Raw genomic sequence first — 23,342 nt, 5'->3', positions numbered from 1 at the left:
GAGAAGGTCCGGCTGGGCTGGCTTTCGAAGCTACCTGGCTCCCCTCCCCCGCCCCTCGGGAAACCCTGCTGCCTTTAGGACCTGGAGGATCCGAGGCGGGGCGCTGGGGGGTGGGGGCGGTCACCCCTCCCCGCCCCCAGCGAAGCAGGCACCGGAACGGCTCTAATGGGAACCAGCCGGCGTTCCGGGAGGGCTCCCCTCCTGGGCCGTGGGATTCCCGCAGAGACCTCAGTGAGCCGTCGGAGGCACTGGGGTGGGCGGGATGGGAGTGGATGCCAAACGATGGATCCGTGGGTGGGGGCCCCACACCCCCAGCACGACGACGGCGGAAGCCCGGCGCCTCGGACCCCGCGGCCCCACGAGCGGGTGAACCTGACCTCTCCGGAAAACCCCATCGCGCCGCTCCCCCCTGGCTCACCCGTCGCCACCTCGCTTGCGGAACTTGTTTAGAATCGGGGCGTGTGTGTCATTTCCCAGCGAGGGCGGGCTAGGGGCCCTCTCCAACAAGGGGACTGTCCTAACCCCTCCTGACCCCCCCGCCCCCCCCCCACGGAGAGCTCCTCGGTCGGGGAGGGTCCTTAGGGCTGGGAGCAGGGAGGGGGCAGACCCGCCGGGGAGTGCGCTCCCACCCCACCGGACCCGCGCGTCCACCTCCTCCTGCCTCCGCCCAGCCTTCGGCCCCCGCCCCGGGCAGCCGCGGGGAGTCGCACGTGGGGCGGTGGGTCCGGAGGGCGGGGAGGCGGCGTGGGGGCTGGGGCGCCGGCCGGAGAAGTGGGAGGGGACAGGTTTGGGGGGTGGTCTCTGAGGAGGAGCCAGGCCCGACCGCATTGTTCCACACTCACCGCCCCGAGCGCGCGGCGCCGGCCGGGGAGGGCGCGCGGGGCGCGGGGCGCTCGGCTTCCCGGGCTCCCCCTGCCGCGGAACCCCTAAGAGGCTCGAGCCTGCCCGCGCGGCCCGAGACGCCTCCGCCCGGGGGGGTCCCCGGAGGGAGGGGCCTGCTCAGGTGGGGCGCGGGGAGGGGAGGCAGCGGGCGCCGACGGGGGCCCGGGAAGTGCCGGCGGGCCGCCCTCCCCACCCCCCCGCGGTGCAGCTCCCCCCGCCCCCCACCGCCGCTGGGTCCGCGGGCCCGGAAGCCGGGTGGGCGGCGCGGGAGCCGGAGCCCCCGCCTCCCTTCGTCCGCACCCCGAGCCCCGTGGGGCCATGGCCGCGGGGCTCGGCCGCAGGGAGCCGGCGCGCGGATGCCGGGGCGCCCCTCCGTAGCGGGGCGCCGCCTCCCGGGCTCCCGCGGGGCCGGCGGCATGGGCGGCGGGGGATCGGCCCTGAGGGTCTGCGCCGACCACCGCGGGGGCATCAACTGGCTCAGCCTGAGCCCGGACGGGCAGCGCCTGCTGACGGGCAGCGAGGACGGCACGGCCCGGCTCTGGAGCACCGCGGACGGCCGGTGCTGCGCCCTCCTGCAAGGTAGACCCGCCGCGCCCTCCCGCCCTGTCCTCTCCGCCCGCTCGCCCGCCTCTGACCTCGGACCCACGGCCCGCAGACACCCCCCCCTCCCCAAGGCGCAGCCCCCGCTCCCGCCCGGGGCCCAGCGTGCCGCCCGCTGAGCGCGCCCGGGGTGAGGTGCCCAGCCGGGCCGCGACCCCGACCCGCGGGCCGAGGGGCACCCCCTGCGTGGGGCTTCGGTCACCTGTCAGCCCCTTGCAGGAACTCATTTCCGTTCCCGCGGCCCTAACACCTCCGGGAACCGCACCTCGGCGCACTCCTGCGGCCGGGCAGCGCCTTCCCGGGTCTCGAGGTCCCTGCGGCCTTTGGCCGGGACGTTTCCTCTCGGAGCCATTGTGGTCACCACCCGGGCTTGCTGAGTCCCCACCCCCCACCCCCACCCCGCGGCGCTGAGCTCTGCGGTGTGCAGTCCTCATGCTCCTGTTATCCCACTCGTGCAGACAGGGAAACTGAGGCATTCCGGAAGTAAGCTGCCCGGGGTCGCGCAGCCTGTGGAGGGGAGGGTAGCGTTGAAATTTGAAGCCCCTCCCTTCCCCATCTGACCGCCCTTCCTGCCCTGCTCTCTCTGCAGCTTCGCTTCTTCTGCTGGTAAATGAAGGGGTGTGGGAGGGGGACGGATCAAAGTTTCCCGAAAGGTGGGAGGGGGTTAGCATGCTTGGAAACACTATGCAATGGCAGGGGGCACACGTAGTACGCGTACCGGTTGTTTTATGAAAGATTCACAAATACGTACGTATTGGTTTATATACGTGTACTTGGTCACACTGGAGGCGGATGGATGCATTTCTTACCCTGGGTCCCTGTGACCTGTCCACACTGCGGGGCTGCGAGGTCCCTCTCCCTCGCTGCTGAGAGCAGGTAGTAACCCTCTTGAAGCACACGGCTCTCGCGCTGTGGTTACTAATACTCAGCAAATTCTGGGTGGCCTCCCCCGGGGTCTTCCAGCCCATGTCCGCACAGAGAGCCTCGTTACTGGTGGGTATTGACCCTATTGGTTTTCAATAAAAGCAGTTATGGTAGATATTTCGAAGCCTGGGAGAAATGAATTGTGGATTGTCTGTTACTTGGCAGTGGGCGTGGATAAGGGTAATTCTGTTACAAACTAACACACATTGTTCCTGCCACCCCTCCCCCCACGAAGTCACACAGATGGACGGGCACTGACCTGAGTTTGCTCAAAATTTATTTTATTTACTTTTTTTTTTTTTGAGAGAGACAGAGTGCTTGCAGGGGGAGGGGCAGAGAGCGAGGGAGACACAGAACCCAAAGCAGGCTCCAGGCTCTGAGCTGTCAGCACAGAGCCCGCCGCGGGGCTCGAACCCACGAACTGGGAGATCATGACCTGAGCCGAAGTCGGACGCTTAACTCACTGAGGCACCCCCTGTTCAAAATGTATTTAAGAAAAAATGTTTTTAGTGTTTATGCATTTTTGAGAGATGGAGAGAGACAGAGCATGAGCATGGGAGGGCAGAGAGAGAAGGAGACAGAGAATCCAAAGCAGGCTCCGGGCTCCGAGCTGTCAGCACAGAGCCTGGTGCGGGAATCAAAGTCACAAACCTCGAGATCATGACCTGAGCCGAAGCCCGACGCTTAACCGAGTGAGCCCCCCGGGGCGCCCCGGATCTGTTCAAAATTGAAAATCTCGCTGCCTTGCTCCTCAAACATCAGACTTGTCTGGTGGGATTTCAGACACGTACATTCCCAGCTCGCAGTCAGTGGGCCCATGGTGGAGGGCTCTAGAATTTGCACTTCTAACAAGCTTGTGGGTGGATCTGACTCACAGTGACCCAGGGAGCCCTCGGGCCTGGTGCCCCTCCGGTTCGTAGGTGGGTTTCCTCCCCAGTTGAGCTCCAGGCCTTCCCAGGGTGGTTGTGGGCTGGTGGGCATGTGACTCGGCACTCAGGGCCCCTCCAGAGCGTGGACTGAGCCCCCAGGACCCGCCCTCCCGCCCAGCTCTACCCTGTCCTCACCATCCAGCCTGGCAGCCCAGACACCCACTTTGTGGCCCTCCTGGTGGCTTGTCTGCTGAGGACACTAACACCCGCTCTGCCTGACGCTCTGTGCCCTGGCCGAGAGCCATCCCCCCGAACATGAACCCTCCATCCAACTGAGCAACTGCTCCCCATCTCTGCCCGATTTGTTTCCTCTCCTGTACAGATTGGCGCGTCAAGAATTTTCATGCACACAAGGGACAGAATAATCTTGCCTTATCGTTAAGTCATGAAGTTCTAATAGTAACTTAGAAAAGAGTCAGTTGGGGTGTGCAGCGGCCCTGTCTCCTCGCAGCCGCTCTGCTTTTTCAGAAAATGGAACTGAGAGCATCTGGGTCGCTCAGTGGGTTAAGCTCCGACTTTGGCTCAGGTCATGATCTTGCCGTTCCTGGGTTGGGGCCCCACCTCGGGCTCTGTGCTGACAGTTCAGAGCCTGGAGCTGCTTCAGATTCTGTGTCTCCCTCTCTCTCTGCCCCTCCCCTGCCTGCACTCTCTCTCTCTCTCTCTCAGAAATAAACATTAAAAAAATTTTTTTTCAAAGAAAATGGAACTGGCTTTCAAATGTAGTTGGTGAGTTCTCGATGAAAAAAGCAAGCTTAACTGTCAATTATTCTGTAAGGGGAAGAATTGCATTTAATGTAGTTATTAATTATTCTTTCCCCCTCTTTTTCTTTTATCCATTGTGTACCTACTCATTTAAAAAAATTTTCTTTTATGTCTTTATTTTATTTTGAGAGACAGAGAGTGATCGGGGGAGGGACAGAGAGAGAGGGAGACACAGAATCAGAAACAGGCTCTGGGCTCTGAGCTGTCAGCACAGAGCCTGACGCGGGGCTCGAACCCACCGACTGTAAGATCGTGACCTGAGCCCAAGGTGGACGCTTAACCGACTGAGCCACCCAGGCGCCCCCAGTACCTACTCATTTGGGGCACTTCATTGGCTCAATGGGATAAGCAGCATTTCCCAAAATGGCAGTCCCTGCCCTGGTCTGTTCCTGCGTGGGAAGGGACCCAGCTGGAAGGTGCCAAGCCGCTGTGGTTGCCTCCTTGGCTTCTAACAGCATCTTCTACCACGGTAGGGGTGCTCTTTGCTTTTAATTCCATGTCAACACACTGCACACTCCTAATTACTGGAAGCCTTGGTGGGTGCCCATCTGGGCGACCCCTACTCGCCACCAGGGAGTGGGAGGGACCGTTAATAGAAGGGGCTCTGGAGCTGGGCTGCTCCCGCTGGCATCTCATTACTTAACTTCTCGTGCCTCAGTTTCTTTTTCTGTGAATTGGGGGTGATGAAAGAGTCATGTAGCCTTATGAAGTTGTGTAGGGGGGAGGGGATTAAAACGCTGAATAAATAGATAGTTCCTGATTCCTATTAGTCCCCCGTGCCCACACCAACACGCCCGAACCAAATACAAGCGTCTCGCTGGCCCTGTACCTGACCAGCTCCAAAGCTCTTCCTCATTTGCTTCTCACAGCCTCATTATCCCCATTAGTGGATGAGGAGACTGAGGCTCCCAAGGGCTAGCCGGTGCTTCCGCGTTGACACACCCAAGGTGGCCTTGGCTGGAGCCTGCACCCCTCCCTTGACTGTGCTGTGTTCGATTGGGCGGTGCTGCCCCAGGGAACTTGAAGGTTGGATTGCTAAACCCGCTTTGTGCACTTGAACTTCAGATGAGCAGGAAGTCCATGAGCTTGTGTAGTTAGGGCTCACCTCCGGGCCCAGGGAGGCCTGGACAATTTTATTTATCTTTATTTTTTTATGTTTATTTATTTTTTAATGTTTTATTTATTTTTGAGAGAGAGAGACAGAACACAAGTGGAGGAGAGGCGGAGAGAGAGAGAGACCCAGAATCCAAAACAGCCTCCAGGCTCTGAACTGTTAGCACAGAGCCCGACGCAGGGGTTGAACCCACAAACCACGAGATCATGACCCTGAGCCAAAGTCCGACGCTTAACTGACAGCCACCCAGTTTTTTTAATGTTCATTTATTTCTGCGAGAGACAGAGAGAGAGAGCAGGGGAGGGACGCTAAGAGGGAGAGGATCTGAAGCAGGCAGAGAAAGCAGAGAGCTTGTCATCAGGCTTGAACTCAGGAGCCGAGAGATCACGATCTGAGCCGAAAGTGGATGCTTAGCCGACTGTCACCCAGGCGCCCCAATTTTTAACTATAATAGAAAACATGTAGCATCAAATTTACCGTCTTTACCATTTTTAAACATGCAGTTCGAAGAGAATTAAACTTTCCTAACCTACTGCCGTTGCCACTATCTGTCTCCAGAACTTTTTCATCTTGTAAAACTGAAACGGAGTCTTCTTTGAACAATAACCCCATTTCTCTCCCCGCCCAGCCTTTGGCATTCCCTGCCCCCCGCATGCATTCTGCTCTGCCTCTGTGGCTCTGACTGCCCCGGGGACCCCGTACAAGTGCAGTCATACATTGCTTCTCTTTTTTGTGCTCACTTAGCAGGATGTCCTCGAGGTCGCCCCCATGCTGAGTCAGGTGTCGGGATTTCCTTCCTTTTGCAGGCTGCGAACTGTTCTGTTGTGCACACTTTTTGGCCCATTCATCCATCAGCGGACCCTTGGGTTGCTCTCACTTGACTATCGTGAGCAGTGCTGCCGTGAACTTGGGCGTGCAAACATCTCTTCTGGACCCTTTGTGTAGATCCCCAGAAGTGGGCTTCCTGAATCATCTCCTACATGTTTTTAAAGAAGCATGGGGCGGGGGGGGGGGGGAGAGGGCACAGGGAAGGCTCCCAGACATAAATCTTTAGTGACTTTTTCCCCATCAAGGAAGAATTCCATCGAAATGCAGTTTGTTTTAGGGGTGGATGAGAAGGAAGCCCGGGCTGGTAATTCATTCTTCAGCTCTTGGGAGATCACTGCCTGGGGGGCGGGGAGCTCCCTGCGGGTGCGGAGGGTGCAGATGGAGGAGCTCACCGATGGAGGCAGCTTGGTGGAGGGTGTGGGCTGAGAGGCTGGCAGGACAGCCCCTGTGGCGGCAGTGGTGGCCCTGGCTGGGAGCTCAGGGCAGGTAACCCGAGGCGGGGTCTTTGCTGGTTTTGTCAGACACTGTGCACTTCAGCCACCCCTTCCATGCTCTGGGGTCACTGCTCTGACTTGCTGGGACACGTCACCAGGCGGCTCCACGAGGCGGGTCCTGCAAGACACAAAATGGTACCCCCAAGATGGTAGCTCGAGGGGAGTATTTAACGAAGAGACACTTGCCCAGTGTGGGCACGTAGAGGGGGGCCGCCGGGCCTGTGGCTGTACCAGCAGGGCCATCATCGCTCCTAGACTGAACGATGGGAAGCTCACCGCCCCTCCAGGGAGGGTGTGATGGCTCCAGGCCAACACCCTGCCCCAGAGCCTCCTGCGGGGCCGCCAGCCGTCTGACCCCTGGGGACCACTGGGAGGCCAGGGAGCCCCAAAGGCGTAGGGGAGTCGCACTGAGCAGCCTGAAGACCCACAGGGGTAGACCTAAGACTTGCAGGGACACAGAGGGCAGGGAGGACCCGCTTTTCAAGCCGAGTTAGTCAAATGTGGGTTCCAGGTCGGGTGGTGCCTGCGCCAGCCCACCTCCACCACCGCGGACCCTGGGCGGCCAGTGGGGGGGCCGCTTTGACTCTGAACCTCCTGCGAGTCTGGGGGACACTGCCAGGGAGGCGGGGAGGGCCGGCGACGCCGGCAGAAACAGAAAACCCCGAGCCTCAGCGTGTCCTTTTGAACAGAATAGCTGCATCGTACCTGCGTTCTTTATCCCTTCAAAAATGTTTATTTTTAGCTGGGCTTTATTTTGCTTATGCTACACAATTCCAACAGCTCGTGGCGGCGGTGGCAGCGGCACTGGGGTCCCTGGAGACTTGATGGACCCTCCTTCCCCCCAGCTTCCCCTCCCCCCCTCCCTGGGTGACCCTGCAGGCCATGGGCGGTGGACCGTGTCATACAGTCTGTGGGCAGGGCTCGGAGCTGGGGCTCGTTCAGTGCAGGTTTTCAGGAGGTGCCTGGCGTGCAGGGAGGGGCTTGTCCCCGGGAGGGCCTTGACCGCTGCTGGGAGCCTCAAGCCAGCCCAGGGCCAGGCGCCCGGGAGAGCAGGGGGTCAGCCCGGCCCAGCTTCAGACATGAGATTTTTTTTTTTACACTGAAAAAATTCTTTTCATTACTGACTCTTTTCTTCGTCAAGTCTTTGTTTCTAGCTGTTTATATTTTTATTGCATATATCTGTTGCTGTTACTTCTGCAGGTCGTATCATGGGTCCCCCATCTCACGGCCTTCTCATCCCTGGGCCAGTGGCTGTGGCTTCATTGAGCGCAGGCTCCATGGTTTACTTGCCACACTGGTTCTCGGTGCTTTTCTTGGCTTCACGGGCCCTTGGCACTTTGCCTTCCTGCTGTCAGATGCTGTTGAGATGGGACAGAAAAAGCCAGAATGGGGCTGACGCCCGTGCGGAAGCGACTCTGGGCTTGGTTGGCCCCGGGCCGCACAGGGTCGTGGAGGAGGACCACGGGGCGTGCCCGCACCGGCCGCCCTGGGGACACCGGGCTGCCTTCCCGCCAGGCTGGGCAGGCCAGGTGGCCCCTTAGACTGCGCTGAGCGCCCCCGCCCCACCCCTGTCCCCACGGCAGCTCTGGTTTCAGGGAGAGCTTGTTGACAATCGTAAAATATTTTATAAACATTCTGGGGGTTGGCGAAAGAGCTGGGCCGTGTTTTGCCAAACACATTTTGCCCTCGACATTTAAACTGACGTGTGTTTTAAGGGAAACATAATCTGCACCCTCTTCAAGTGTTTACTTAATTCACACAAACGTTATTCTCTCAGAGGCCTGGGATATGCTATCCAAGAAGACAGGGTAACATGTCTTCCTTCCTTTTGTTTTTTAAATTATGTTTCCTAGACTCAGGGAGGTCCAAGAGCAACTGAACTAAAACCCAGGCCCCCCCGAAAAGTGCAGATCAGCTTGAAACTGCCCAGGAGATTCTAAATTCCTGTCTGATACCACTTTATTTATTTGTGTGTGTAAGAGAGAGAGAAGGAGAGAGAGAGAATCTCAAGCAGGCTCCGTGCTTAGCACGGAGCCTGACACAGGGCTCGAGCCCACAACCCTGGGATCACGACCTGAGCCAAAATCAAGAGTTGGATGTTCAACCGACTGAGCCTCCTGTAATTAACATGGCCCACACGTGTAGGTATTTGAATTCCTCAGTTTCCTCCTCTGTGAAATGGATCTTAGGTCTGACATTCCTTTGATTCTGTTGATGTTCCGGTCCCTGGATCGTCCTAAAAATACACCCTGCTTCCGTTTGCTATTGAGAGTGGTTGTCCGAGCTGGAAACGTGTTGACCTGAAGGACAAGCCTCCTGGGACCGGACACCTGACGTCTACTTGGTTAGCCTCAATCCCACAGCCAGGGTGACAGAAGACTGATGATTACACTAAGCAGACAGACGGGCAGGTGCACTTGGCCGAGACCCCAGGCTCCGTGTGGCCCTCCCTCTGGCCTAGACCTCCACCCTCTCTGGATCGGTGCCGGATCCACCACTTCTGCCTAGCACCTAAGTTCTGGCCTCGGGTCCCCCCGCTTTGGTGTGTGACATCTTCTCTCCCTCCCCACACGGCACCGCGTAGACCCTTCCTGCTCTGCATCACCCAGGCTTCAGCCCTGTTGCGCCGTCGTGCCCTGTCCAGCCTGTGTCCTGTCGCTGACTGTGTCCCCTCCGGGGCCAGTGCTCTCTTCGAAGGCAGGGAAGGAGCCCTAGTTGTCTCTGTTTGTAACTAATCACGTGTTAGTCTCCTATGGCTGCTCTGACCACCGGGCGCCCTGAAACACAAGTTCATTCTGGCTCAGTTCTGGAAGCCAGCAATCCAAAACCGGCGTCGCCGGGCCAAGATCGAGGTGTCGCAGGGTCGCTGCCCCTCCGGACCCTGCAGGGGACAGCTGGTTCCCCCTGCCAGTTTCTGGCGGCCGCGGGTGCCCCTGGCTCGTGCAGCATCGGCCGTGTGTGCAGGGCACCTTGCTGTCACTCTGCTCTGTCTCCACAGTGTCTCCTCTCTCGGTTCCTCACATCTCCCTCTGCCCCTTCTTACAGGGACACTTGTGGTGACATTTCTGGCCACCTTGATAATCCCCATCGCAGAATCCTTCATACATCTGCAAAGGCGTCTTTTTTTTTCCCTCCCCCCCCCAAGTAAGGTGACAAATCTAGTTTCCAAGAATCAGGGCCTGACTCCTTTGGGACCAGTGTCTCTTCCCAAACGCAGGAACAGCCACCGTCATGGACCCGTGAGGTGGGCACTGTTAACTGTCCCCAGGGCACATGAGGAAAAGGGGGTGCGGAGGGCTAAGACCGAGCCTGCGCCGGGAGCTAAGCCGGGCGCTCCGGCCCCGCAGGCCAGGTGTGCCCTGGGCCTCTCTTCTGCCTGCCTCTGGGACACTGGGTTTGTTCAGTGACTGAGTGAATTTAAAGGCCTACAAAGTTTGAAGACTGAAAGGAGCCAGTGAGGAAGGGGGAGAGAAGAGAGAGGAAGAGGAGGGAACAGAAGGCGGGGGTGGGGGCGCCTGGGGGGCTCAGTTGGTGACAACTCTTGATCTCAGGTCGTGATCGCAGTTTGTGGCTTCGAGCCCTGCCTCAGGCTCTGTGCTGACCGTGCGAAGCCTGCTGGATATTCTCTCTCCTCTCTCTGCCCCTCCCCTGCGCGCTCTCTCAAAATAAATATTTTTAAAAAGATCGGGGGGCAGGGACAGTGCCCTCTGGTCTTGTGGTGCCCCATCGCTCCTGAAACTCCCAGCCTGGAGTCGTCCCTGCAAAAGGCCAGTCACTCTGGACCCGCCTGAAACTCCCCCTGCGCCCCCCTCCCCCTCCCCGCTCTCCTCCCAGAAGGGAGGCGCGAGTGGCCACGGCCTGGGATGCTCACGTGTCTCCCTCGCCCGCAGGCCACGAGAGCTACGTGACCTTCTGCCAGCTGGAAGACGAGGCCGCCTTCACGTGCAGCGCGGACTGTACCATCCGGAAGTGGGACGTGCAGACCGGGCAGTGCCTGCAGGTGTTTCGAGGGCACACGTCCATCGTGAACAGGTCAGCGCGGCCGGGGCCCCGCCCTGGAGGAACTGACTTCCCTGGGGGAGCCTGCCTGCCCTGGACGTGTGCGGAGGTCGGGAGCACGTGGCTGTGGGAGGCTCAGGACGGATGTCCCCGGGGCTGCACGTGGGGGATCAGGAGGTGGACGTCGGGGAAGGGCCGCCCCACGTGGGGGCCCCGGCGGGCATGCTGCACGGCCTGGCACGGGAAAGGCCCTGGAGGCCACGGCCCCTCCTGATGGGAACGGCTTCCCAAGGAAATGGCTCGGTGGGTCCCTGAGGGTGGACCGGGGGCTTGCTTGGGGCCAAGATGGGGATTGTTGGAGGATGGAGCCCAGCGTGTTTTTAAACCTCTCCTTTCCGTGTTGTTGTTGAAATATCCGCCCCCCTCCTTCTCAAGGAGGTCTGAATTTTTCCTTATTGAATTTGGGTCTGAGCTGAGCCATGAAAATTCCTGTGCTGATCAGATCAATTTGACACTATTTATGTAACTTGTAGTGGCTGTTTTAAACTCCGGAGGGAGTGCCGGCATAACCAGGGGGATGGGCACCCTCCTGCAGGCCTGCAAGCCGTTGAGGCCTCGCTGGTGGGGGTGGGAGGTTCCTGGGGGGAGGTGTGCTGAGTCAGGGAAAGGGGTCAGGGGCTGGGCGGGGGCCAGTGGAGGCGGAGGGCTGCTCTCAGCCACAAGCTGCCAGTGTGAGCTTTTCACAGGCTGCTGGGTCAGGGTGAGAAGCTGGCCCAGTGGTTTAGGGCTCGGTGGGAGGGAAGGGGGCCAGACTGACCATTAACTGGCTGGAGTACCAGCTGTGCCAACGGGGCAGGAGCCAGGTCTCTCTCTCTCTCTCTCTCTCTCTCTCTCTCTCTCTCTCTCTCTCTCACACACACACACACACACACACACACACAGAATCCGAAGCAGGCTCGGCACGGTCAGCACAGAGCCCGACGTGGGGCTCAAACCCACGCACTGATTTCATGATCTGAGCTGAAGTCGGACGCTGTGCCGACTGAGCCACCGGGCGCCCGCAGACTCTGGGCTTCTATTCCCCTGCCTCTTTAGCTAGAGCAAGCGAGGTCCAGACACTGAGGAACAGGGCCCCAGACGACACAGGTGGCCGAGGGGGTCACGCCTCCTGCTGGCCATTTCCAGAAGCTCTTCCATTTCCAGAAGGTAGTGACTGAGGAAAAGAGCGGACTCTCCTGCTGGGGCCCTGGGCGGGTGGGTGGCTTGCCCTCAGGTTGTAGCTGCTCCTCAACAGCAAACCAGGCTAGAAATGATGGTCTGCCAGGCGTAGACTCTCCTGAGCACACACTCAACACACACGTGTTCACGCACACGCAAGCACATGCACGTGTGTGCTCACGCACAAACGCACATACACACACACCACTTCTGACAGGTTGCTCTTCTACACTAATAGGTCTGCGGGCGCCTGGGGGGCTCAGTCGGTTAAACGTCGGACTCTTGGTTTAAGCCCAGGTCATGATCTCACGGTTCGTGGGGTCGAGACCCACGACAGGCTCTGTGCTGACAGTGTGGAGCCTGCTTGGGATTCTCTCCCTCTCTCTCTCTCTCTCTCTCTCTCTCTCTCTCCCTTCCTCTCCTCTGCCCCTCCCCTGATCTCTCTCTCTCTTTCTCTCTCTCTCTCTCTCGAAGTAAAGAAATAAACTTAAAAACAAACTGGTAGTTGTGGGTAGATGCTAAGGCTTAGTAACTGTATTCCTAAGTAAGTGCTCACAAACATGCAGTGTCCCTGAGGCCATGATGTGGAATTCACTTCTTCCCGTGTTTCCATAGCCAGGCCAGGTGTGTGCATTTGGGGGGGCACCGACCAGGCCCGGGGTCCCTGCCTTCTCGTGCCGGGCCCGACCGGGCTAGACCTGGGCCCCCAGAGCATATGAACCGCCCAGAGGAGAGCGACGGGGGCCGTGCGCAGGCGGGAGGTGGGCTCTCCTTGAGGTCCGGCTCTCCCCCTACCCGCGCCAGGCTCGGCGGCAGAGGGGGGTTGCGAGGTGCCTCTGACGGTGAGGTGCGGGGTCCCGACCGCGATGCCCCCACGCTGGCCACACGGCGTTCCAGCTGCCGCCGCAGCGGCTCCCCTGGGCGGGCTCAGGGCCTCTGACCTTGTGCAGACGTGTACATTCATCAGAATGAGACCGCGCATCGGGACCGTTTCCTGCTTGGCAGGCCTTTTGTCCTGCGCGGGGGTGAACTCCGCTCTCCCCCACGAGGCTCCCTGGGCTCCCTGCACACGTAGGACACCGGCGGGAGGGTCCCCGTGACGGGCTGCGGGGCGCCCTGCGCGGCCTGACCCCTGACGCCCACCTTTCCCTCTTCCCACCAGAATCCTGGTGGCCAATGACCAGCTGTTCAGCAGCTCCTACGACCGGACGGCGCGAGCCTGGAGCGTGGCCGCAGGGAAGGTGTCCCAGGAGTTCAGGGGCCACCGCAACTGCGTGCTGACCCTCGCCTACTCGGCCCCCTGGGACCTGCCCGGGGCTCCCTGCGCCGAGGAGGCCGGGGGGCTGCTGGTGACGGGCAGCACGGACGGCACGGCCCGGGTGTGGCAGGCGGCCAGTGGCCGCTGCCAGCAGACGCTGCAGGGCCACACGGGCGCCGTGCTCTGCCTGGTGCTGGACGCGCCCGGCCACACGGCCTTCACCGGCAGCACCGACGCCACCATCCGCGCCTGGGACATCCTGAGCGGGGAGCAGCTGCGGGTGTTCAGGGAGCACCAGGGCTCTGTCATCTGTCTGGAGGTGAGAGCCGCCGGGCCCTTGCCTGGCTGTCAGGAGGGGTGGGGCCGGGGTGGGGGGGCCTCCGCCCAGCGCACGCCACGCTGCTGCCCTGGCCTGGTGTAGTAGTCAGTGTGGCCCGCGTAACAAAGTACCACGGACTGGGGGGCTTAGACAACAGAGACTGATTGTCTCACGGTCCTGGAGGCTCAAGTCCAAGATCAAGGTGCGGATTGTCGTCAGACGTCTCCCTGTGTCCTCTCACAGTCTTCCCTCTGCATCCAGAATCCCTCTATTTTTTTTTTGTTTGTTTTTAACATTTATTTATTTTTGAGAGAGAGACGGAGCATGAGCAGGGGAGGAGCAGAGAGAAAGAGGGAGACACAGAATCCGAAGCAGGTTCCAGGCTCTGAGCTGTCAGCACAGAGCCTGATGCAGGGCTTGAACCCATGAACTGTGAGATCATGACCTGAGCTGAAGTTGGATGCTTAACCAACTGAGCCCCTCCAGAACCCCCCAGAATTCTTCTTCTTTTTTTTTTTTTAATTTTAAAAAATATACTTTATTTCTGAGAGAGAAAGACAGTGAGAGCAGGGGAGGGTCAGAGAGAGAGAGGGAGACACAGAATCCAAAACAGGCTCCAGGCTCTGAGCTATCAGCACAGAGCCCGACTTAGGGCTGGAACCCACGAACCGTGAGATCATGACCTGACCCAAAGTCGGATGCCTAACTGACTGAGCCACTCAGGCTCCCCCAGAATTCCTCTTCTTATAAGGATGCCAGTCCTTCCAGATGAGATTCCCACCCTAATGAATTCATTTTCACCTCCTTCAAGACTGTGTCCCCAGATACAATCACGTTCACAGATACTAGGGTTTACATGTTAAGTGAGGATTATGTCCACAAACCCACAAGCCCCGGCCCATAATCCCTAAATCCGAAAGTTCCAAAACATGAAGGCTTCTTTAAAAGTTTAGGCTCGGCATCAAAATGTACTTGGCGGCAAAGCCTGGACGGCTAAGAGGCTACTTGCGATTCACTTTTCCCCCTTCCTGGCCATATGCCTCCTTTCTGCTGTAGACAGGAGCGAGTTGCTAAAATCCGAAAGCTCCTGAAACCCATCCCGCCCCAACATTTTGGCTCAGGGCTTCTGCGTATGAAGTCGTGCCCACCCCCGGTGGCGGGGAGGATCTGATGGTTAGCGGCAGACTCGGCACAGTGCCCGCTGCATAGATTGTTCTGGGCGCCTCTCCGGTCATCCTACAGCTGCTGCCTGTTCATCTCACAGACATGCTGCCTGAGCTTATATATTCTCTTTGCGCACATGAGAGGGCAGAGGCTCAGAGAAGGTCGGCACCTTGCCTGACACCTCACAGCTGGTAAGGGGCCGAGGTGGATCGGTACCTGGGACTGAGCACGTCACCTGTACTTGTGATCGGCAGCTTATAAAGGTGTGATGGGGCCTGAACCGGGGTGGAGTCGGGTAGCCCCTTCTGGCACTTTTCCCGAGCTGCGCCCTGCAGCCTGGCCCGGCGGCTCCTCTTCCCCTGCGCACCTGCTGCTGTGAGCTGGGGGGTGGGGGGGAGGTGTGCACCCTCCCGGGGCCTCCACGGCAGAGTCCTGGGCCCCACGCCTCACCCTGCCGTCTTTTGGGCGGGTCACGTGGCAGGGATGCAGCCCGTGGGGCCCCGTCCCCTCAGAGCCTCCTCGGCTGAGGGAAGTCTTGCAGGACCCGTCCTTTGTGAGAGGCCCCTGTCAGGGTCTGTGTGCCGCCCCCCCACCTGCCTCGGGCCTCCCCGGCCTCCCCACGCTGGCCTGCTGTTACCGGCGGGGCGTCCCCTCGGGAAGCGGCCGAAGGGAACAGCGAGGCCCCAGGCAGCCAAGGACAACACGCTCAGAGCATTTCCTTGGCCTCCAGTGTGTGCCTTGAACTTGCGCCACGTGGTCACGTTTAAACCCAGTGCGCCAGGCCCTGCGTTGTTGGGGACCCTCCGTGGGGAGCAGGAGGTGTCCTCCCCCTGCCCTGGCGGCACGGGGTCTCAGCGACCCGCGGTGGGCCTGGGGCTGCCCCTGGAGTGACAGGTGCTGGGGGCGGTGGGGAAACACCAGGCAGGGTGCAGGCACCGTGGGGGCGGCCTGGCCGCAGAGGAAGAGGACGGATCGGCGCTGGGGCGCTTTTAGGGCAGAGAGGACTTGGGGCAGGTGGCATGTGCCTAGGGCCCTCGGGGGGACAGTGAGCACCGGGTGCCCATGGGCTCCGGCCTCAGGCCGGGGGAACCAGGCAGGCTTGGGAAGACCCTCTTTCCTGTCCCCGCCCTTGTGGATGGGCGGGCCCCGGGCCCCTGGAGGTGGGGCTGCGGATGGGAAAAGACCGAGTGATGACCACCAATAAGAGAGGCCAGGAGTCAGGCTCGGTGGCCGGGGCCAGTCGTAAACCGTTAGGACCGGAAGGCAGGGCCGAGGCAGGACCGCATGTCTGTCTCCCACTTGCGTCCTCCGGAAAGCAGCTGCAGCCCCCACCCCCACCCCCCCACCGCCCGGGCCGCAGCAATGGCCCGAAGACAGGTGTGACCGGCGCCGTGGCTGCGGACGGAGCTATGACCTGGCCTAGCGAGAGTCTCGAGAGTCTTGTCCTCCAATTTAAACCAGGGGATGAGACGCGGAAAGCGGGTCAGCCGTGGGAACCGGAGTGGGAGGCGGCCCAGAGTGTGGCGGTCCCGGGCAGGTGTGGCCAGGAGGAGGGCGCGGGGCACCCGGAGGATGCTGGTGGCCAGCCCGCCCGTGCTCCAGCCGGCTGCCTGCTGCCCCGGGAGAAGGGCCTCATCTTTCCTAAGCTTCCGGGGGTCTCTGGGCCCCCCAGCACGGCCACGAACAGCTAGCTCTCCCTGGGGCTTAGCGCCTGCCCTCCTCGCATCGCCGCGCCTCATGGAACCTGCATGATTTTTTTTTTTTAATGTTTTATTTATTTCTAGGAGAGAGAGAGGGAGAGACAGCGTGAGCAGGGGAGGGTCAGAGAGAGAGGGAGTCACAGACTGAAACAGGCTCCAGGCTCTGAGCTGGCAGTCAGCACAGAGCCCGACGCGGGGCTCGAACCCACGAACCGCGAGATCATGACCTAAGCGAAAGTCGGACGCTTAACCGACTAAGCCACCCAGGTGCCCCTAATTGATTTTTTTTAATGTTTTAGTTATTTCTAGGAGAGAGAGAGAGAGAGAGAGAGACAGCGTGAACAGGGGAGGGTCAGAGAGAGAGGGAGTGACAGACTCTGAAACAGGCTCCAGGCTCTGAGCTGGTAGCACAGAGCCCGACGCAGGGCTCGAACCCACGAACCGCGAGATCATGACCTAAGCGAAAGTCGGACGCTTAACCGACTAAGCTACCCAGGCGCCCCCGGAACCTGCATGATTATCTGAACAGTCTGCACTTCTCTCGGGACAGGACGCCATCTTGGCAAAGGGTTGCTCCTGTGAGGGGGCCCCCCCAAGCCCCTTCTCTTCTGTCCCAGGCCCTTTCCGTACCTCCCACCACACCAAGCAGGGCCGTGAACGCCACTCCAGTGAGAGCTGGGGCACCGGGAAGTGGGGAAGCCTGTCTCCAGGGCCTCCTCCCTCCCCTCCAGGGCGGCCCCAGGGGCAGGAAGTCAGGACCCAGTGACGGCCCCTGGGTGTCCAGCTCTGGTCCTAGCAAAGATCTACCTCGGACACACTGTGGCCAGTCAAGTTACTTCTAGACCTTTCTCTTTTTGCATTTCTGCGTGCAAATGTGCAGAGTGAGAGCCCTGCCCCCGGAGCCCGTTCCGGGCCGGGAACACCTGGGGCTGCAGGTGGATTCACGCTGACCTTCCCAGGCCCTTACCTGCTCCTCCGTAGGGAACGGCTGTAGCCGGAATAACAACGTTGCGAACAGTTCGTGGTCCTGGTGCGAGCCAGTGACTTGGCCCAGGGCAAAGTGACAAGATTCTTGGGCGCTGGAGTGGGCGGTGGGGTGGGTCCCACAGGCTGGGCCACTTCCTGCCCATCCTGTTTCCGGTGAGGCCCGCACATACCCCTCCCCCGTTACCCAGAGCGATTCGGAGGGGGCCGCTGAGTCGCCCTCCCTTCCTCCCCAACCCCAGCTCGTGAACCGGCACGTGTACTCGGGCAGCGCGGACAGGACGGTCAAGTGCTGGCTGGCAGACACGGGGGAGCGTGTGCGCACGTTTGCAGCCCACGGACACAGCGTGAGCGCCCTCAAATACCACGCAGGCACCTGTAAGTGACTCTTGTCCCGGCTGTCCCCACGCGGCCGCAACCCGCCTGTGCCCTCCACTCCTCGCCCCTACCAAATCCTCACTCAGGGCCTCTCTGCTTCTCTACTTCTTACTCAACTGTTCTCTTGAGCCTCAGCGGCCAGTCCAGCAGCCCCGCCTCCATGTACACTGCCAACGGTGTTATTTTCAAAGGAGGTCCAAACCAGGGCATGGGGATCCCTCCCCACCTGCCCCCCACAAGAAGGTGCAGCAGCCGGAATGTTCGGAAGTCCCGGGGTTAAGAGCACTGCCTCATGGACACATTCTAATTCCCGAAATGAGACAGACACTCCTTACTTCAGCCAGACGTGAGGGCCACGTGCATTTGGGGTCACCTGGCATTAGGTCACCTTTGACTACAGACAAGAGCCCAGATAACAGTGCTTTAAATGAAATAGTGGTTTATTTTTCTCAGGTACAATTTCAGAGGCTGGCAGTGTAGAGGGGGATTGACAGTTCCACAAAGTTAATCAGGCACCCAGTTTCCTTTCATCACTTTGCACATCACCCTTAGCATGTATCTTCTATCCTTTAGGGGGCCTCATGGTTTAAGATAGCTGCTGGAGCTCCAGCCATCATGTTATGTTTTAGGCAGACAGGAAGAAGGGGGAAGGGCAGAAGGATGCATCTCTTAGCTGAGTAGGTCCTTTTTTCTTTTTTAAAGTTTATTTATTTTGAGAGAGACAGAGAGTGTGCGTGCATGAGCAGGGGAGGGGCAGAGAGACAGAGGAAGAGAGAATCCCAAGCAGACTCCTCATTGTCAGTGTGAGCCCAACAAGGGGCTCAAACCCACGAAACGTGAGATCATGACCTGAGCCAAAAGTCAAGAGTCAGATGCTTAACCGACTGAGCCACCCAGGTGCTCCAGCTGAGTAGGTCGCTTTAAAGATCTTTCTTAGGGCCACCTGGGTGGTTAAGCAGCCAACTTCAGCTCAGGTCATGATATAGGAGTTTGTGAGTTCGAGCCCCGCATTGGGCTTCGTGCTGACAGCTTAGAACCTGGAGCCTGCTTCCGATTCTGTGTCTCCCTCTCTCTCTCAAAAATAAACATTAAAAGAAAAGATCTCTCTTGGAAGCCCTACCCAAAGTCTCTGCCTATACCTCCTTGACCACAGCTGCAGGAAGGACTGAATAATAAAATTTCTTATTTGGGATATTGCTTCCAGGATTAATCAGGGTTATTTTGGAGAGAGAGACAGGACAAAGAGACATCACTGAGGAAGGGGAGGCTGCTCAGGGTGGATGACCGCCCCCACCCCGAGGCAGGGGCTTAGAGCTGGGAAGCCAAGCCTCACTGAAGACTTAAAAGGCTTCCACCAAATGGCCTGAGAGGTGTTAGGTACTCAGGCGGAGTAGGAGCCCCTGAGACGGCGGCGCAGGCAGGCCCTGAAGCCCAAGGAAGGTTCAGCAGCCGCGGTCCTGCGGATCTGGCTCCGAAGCGAGGAGGGGGTGTGGTGCTCGTGGCCACCCTGAATTCCCAGGCACGCAGTAGGGTAATGAAGGTGCCCTCCTTTCGAGGGGTTTCTGCTAGTTCCTATTTGAACCTAGGGCATCCCTGAAAGGCGGGCGGATGGGCGTCGCTGGCCCCGCCCCTCCCGGCGGCGCCCGGCGGGGTTGGAGGCAGCGTGGCCCTGTGTTCGCAGTGTTCACGGGCAGCGGGGACGCCCGCGCGCGCGCCTTCGATGCCGAGTCCGGAGCGCTGCAGAGGGTGTTCCGCGGTCACGCCTTCGTCATCAACTGCATCCAGGTAGGCGCTGCCGCCAGGCTCCCTCCCGGGCTTTGAGCCAGGGCGTGCCCGGCTGGCTGGCTCGGTGGGGAGGGGAGGCCGCCCCTTCCCCTCCACACCCCGACCCTGGCGCCCCGAGGGCCGGGCTCCCCTGGCGAGGTCGGTGCCGTTTGGGGCCGCGGCGGGAGGGCGGGCCCGGCGCCCCCCGCAGCGCCTCCCACGCGCCGCCCCGCGCCCGCAGGTGCACGGCCAGGTGCTCTACACGGCCTCGCACGACGGCGCGCTGCGCCTCTGGGACGTGCGCGGCCTCCCGTGCGCGCCGCCGCCGCCGCGCGCCGCCGCCCCCGCGCGCGGCCGCTCCCGCCTCTTCAGCAACAAAGTGGGCTGCGCCGCCGCTCCCCTGCAGCCGGCCTGAGGCCCCCCCGCCGGCGGACCAACGGACCCCCGCCCGCGACCCGGGCAGTGGGCGCTGCCCGTCCTCTGTGTCCGTGGATTTGTGAAGCCCCGTCCCGTGGAGGGGGACCGTGCTCGTCCTCGGGCACAGAGGCTCCGTCCCCACCCCCTCCGGCCTGACCCTCACCGCGCCCCCCGCGGCCGAGTGGCCCCCCGCACTCAGGTCTGCGCCTCTGGCCCGGGGGACCCTCCCGACCCAGGGTTTGCGGCCCCGCAGAGGTCCCTAGAAGCCAAGCCTTTCCTGGGAGGAGACGGGGATTTCTTCAAAAAGCCATTGAGCCGCAGTTGTCATTAGTTTGGCAAATTAGTCTTGGCACTAGTGAAAAACCGAAATATATGTCTTTCAAAGTGCCCGGGAATGTGTCTTTTGTTCTCCAGGCTCTCAGCTGCCTCTCAGAGGGAGGAGGGGGTTCCCAGAGCCAGGGGGGCTCAGCCGGCCTGGGCCTGCCCCTCCTCGGGGCGAAGTGAGGGGCTGCGGCCTGATGGCCCCTACGGGGTCACTTGTGAGGGGAGAGGCCAGGGAGCAAGGACCCGGCCCTTTGGCCTGTGCAGGTGGCAACGGGGCTGCGTCACCCCTGCTTTGGAGCTCCCAACTCTGCCTGAATGGAGGAGGGCCTCTTCCCTCCGGTCTGGAGTAGAAAGCCTGAGGTGGGAGCCGCTCACTGCTCTGCATGGTGAGGGCTGGAGGGGTGTAAGGGGAAGAGTGGCGGCCCAGGCTCTGAGGGGCGCTGCCCCCAGCCGCCCTTCTCATCACCTGAAGGGGCCGCTGTGCCAGCCTGTGGCTGGTGCCTGCTCTCCGCGTCCACAGTGCTCGCTGTTCCGGGCCCTGGCGGGTCCCTGGTGCAGCACATGCTGCCTGGCGGTGTCTGTGGTTGAGAGCTCAACCTCTCGCCGGGGGACAGAAGCCGCCTTCATGCAGCGGCATCCCTCCACGCAGAGGTGCGGGCACTCCGTCGTGTTAATGCAAGAGGTGTATTATCAGCAAGATGTGCTGCAGGACACAGGATGCATGCTCCCCAGGGCGTCCAGGTCCGGGTCCCGTGCGTGGGTGTGCAGGAGGAAGGGCCCCTACCTTTATGATTATGCTCTAGGCCACACCCCCAAGCCCTGGGAGCCCAGGCGGCTCCGCAGGAAAACAGCCTTGCCCTTGAGAACATGCAGCAGCGTTGGGTGTTCTGTGGGTGGGACTCAGAGCCCACAGTAGGAGCGTGGGCTCTGCGCCTGCCGCCCTCTGAGTCTGGCCCTCACTCCGTAGCAGTCCTCTGGTGCCCACAGCTGTGGCTGCGGGGCATGCCCGCCACGGGAGCCTCCCAGGGAGCTGAGGTGCATTTCAGGGAGGGCAGGGGAACCACCTCCGGCGCCTGTGCCAGTGTCCCTACGCTGCTGACGGAGAGGCGGCTCGAGTCACCCGCGATGCACACAGCCGGTGCTGTGTTCCCGTGTCTACAGCTTTCGCTCCTGCGTCGTCTCGGGTCCCATCCCACGCTCCCCCGTCCTGTCCATCTGTAACAGAGACTGAAGCACACAAGCTGTGATATCCGCAGAGAAACTGCCCCTGGGTGCAGACTGGAAAACAGGAGCGGCTGCGGTTTTGTTCTCCCGCCCGCCTCTCCGGGACAGAGCAGGGAGTGGAACGCGGCCGGCTTGGATTTACGTCGTGGAATATACTTGAGGAATTTGTGTTTCTCCATCACAGTTTGGCTAGATGTTGAGGATGTAAAGACCAGATAACCAGGTATTCTCTGCCTTTGATAAATAATGTTGGATAGGGGAGGAAGGACGGAAGTACTCAGGGACACAGGGGCAGGACACAGGGACAGGACACGGAGGGATCACCAAAGCCAAGGGCAGGTGGAATTTCACAGAAGGATGAGCGGGATGTGGTGAGCGCAGTGCGTTTACCTTACGTGCGCCTGCAACCCGCTCCTGCCCGGAGTCCTCGAACCTCTAATGGCCTGGGTATCCGACCCCTCAAATCTCGGCCCCCTGCCTGCCGTTCAGGGCGCTTCCAACCTCGTTCTCTGCTACCAGTCCACCCTCTGGTGGGTCTAGAATGGCTGTGACCTCATGAATATGGCACACTTGGCCTGTGCTACCTCCTCACTCATCCCAGGTCTAGAATGTTCTCCCTTCTCTGACTCTCCCAGGAGAGCCCCTCCAAAGCCCACCTCTTCTGTGGCTCTGCCAGCCTCACCACACTCCTGGCGACTTGGGGACAAATTTTTATCACAGATGCCCTTGGCTGCTTCTCTTGCGCTCCAGAGCAGGGAGTGGCACTCAGGCACTGTCGGTCTAGTTTCACATACCAGCTGGAGGCAGAGCCAGGACCAGACCCTGCCCCCCAGTTCCAGATGGGCCACCCTCCTTACGTGGTGTGTACCCAGGACGGCCCCTCACTCGAGAACTGGCTTTTCTGCATCTCTTCGTGAGAAAGTGAAGCCAGGTCCCAGCCCTGTCAGCGTGGCTCTGCTTCCCTGGCCTGTTTCTGACCATTGAAAGAGCATCTGGGAAGCTAGAAGCCATGTGTGGCCAAGGCCAGGACGGTAACCAGTTGGCCAAAAGCCACAATTCAGACCCAAAATCCGGGTAAGACATGGTCACAATCGAGGGCGAGAGACCCCCCCCATCTCGGCTGTCGGCCACTCGACGCAGACAGCACAAGCCCCCCTCCCTCCTGCTTCGTCTTCCCCACCGCCAGCCCCAGCCCTGCTCTGGACAGGTCCATCTTTTAGAAGACATCGATGTTGCTTTTGATTTCTTCAGACCTAAGTGGCGGCAAACACCTCGAATCTCAGGGAAGCTCCAGCCGCCCAGACGTCTGCAGCACGTAGGGCAGTTTAGGGGGGAGTTTGAGCAACTTATTGCAAAGTTAGGCCGACAAGTTTTGAATACGTTTTCACCTTTTATTTCCATGTGTACCATCCGTTTGAAAAGAATGACACAAAAGATTCCCACCCACCCAACCTGGACGGCTGTCCGAGCTTTGCGAATGTGATTGGTGAAGAAGCAGCAGTTCCACCAGCCCGTCGATGGCGGTGAGGTGACCCGTCTGTCCACGGTCACAGGCGTTTCCAGAGACTTCCGGAGGGGCAGGAGAGGGGTAGGAGCACACGTGGCATGTGAGTCGGCGCATGGCTGCTGCCGGCTGCATCCTGGTGCTGGACCAGCTTTTCCTCTCCTCCACGACTACCGGCGAATGCGCGGCGCAGTGAGACGCCAACTACGCATCTTCAGAAACAGTCCTGTGTCGCAGATCTACCAACGAAACCCACCACCCTGGAGAAAAGAGACCCTAACAGTCTCTGACAGGCATCTCAGCCAGCAGCGAGGTTAACGTGACGCACAGCATCTGAAAATGCTAATTACAAACAAGTTGCTTTGGTCAGCATTTAAAGACTTTCCCGTTTAATAAAAGATTTTATTTTTATAAAGAAGAATTGTGTCCATCTATAAATTCTCAACTTCAACCTTGAACTGCAAGTGCGCATTTTACTAAACTAAGAGCAGAGTGCGGATTTCCATCTGCCACAATCCGGTGTGGCTGCTACTGTGTTGCGGCTGCTACTGTGTTG

At 59.9% G+C, this 23,342-nt stretch overlaps 1 protein-coding gene across 2 annotated transcripts; it reads left to right on the top strand.

The window, feature by feature from the left end:
- The first annotated feature begins 796 nt into the window (after positions 1-796).
- Positions 797-23,104, top strand: WDR86 (WD repeat domain 86). Of its 2 annotated transcripts, XR_005528221.1 has the most exons (7): positions 797-1,461; positions 10,424-10,565; positions 12,913-13,327; positions 17,418-17,553; positions 19,235-19,338; positions 21,220-21,505; positions 22,705-23,104. XR_005528221.1 is itself a non-coding variant. In XM_039230786.1 (6 exons), exons 1-6 carry the CDS (start codon positions 1,239-1,241, stop codon positions 19,730-19,732), a joined length of 1,194 nt encoding a protein of 397 aa, XP_039086717.1. In that variant the 5' UTR covers positions 799-1,238; the 3' UTR covers positions 19,733-19,821. The 2 variants fall into 2 exon arrangements, 1 of the variants encoding a protein (XP_039086717.1); XM_039230786.1 differs by lacking the exons at positions 21,220-21,505; positions 22,705-23,104 and adding an exon at positions 19,559-19,821 and having other exon boundaries at positions 799-1,461.
- Positions 23,105-23,342: the final 238 nt, after the last annotated feature.

Source organism: Hyaena hyaena, unplaced genomic scaffold (genome assembly GCF_003009895.1).
Source record: "Hyaena hyaena isolate Hyena2069 unplaced genomic scaffold, ASM300989v1 scaffold_50, whole genome shotgun sequence".
Taxonomy (NCBI): domain Eukaryota; kingdom Metazoa; phylum Chordata; class Mammalia; order Carnivora; family Hyaenidae; genus Hyaena; species Hyaena hyaena.
Note: the sequence above shows the minus strand (reverse complement) of the source record. Positions and strands in the feature narration are given on the sequence as shown.

Coding starts and splice junctions, on each gene's coding strand:
- WDR86 (XM_039230786.1), top strand. CDS start 1,239: ATGCCGGGGCGCCCCTCCGTAGCGGGGCGCCGCCTCCCGGGCTCCCGC. Junction 10,566..12,912: donor CACACGTCCATCGTGAACAG/GTCAGCGCGGCC, acceptor TCTTCCCACCAG/AATCCTGGTGGCCAATGACC. Junction 13,328..17,417: donor GCTCTGTCATCTGTCTGGAG/GTGAGAGCCGCC, acceptor CCCCAACCCCAG/CTCGTGAACCGGCACGTGTA.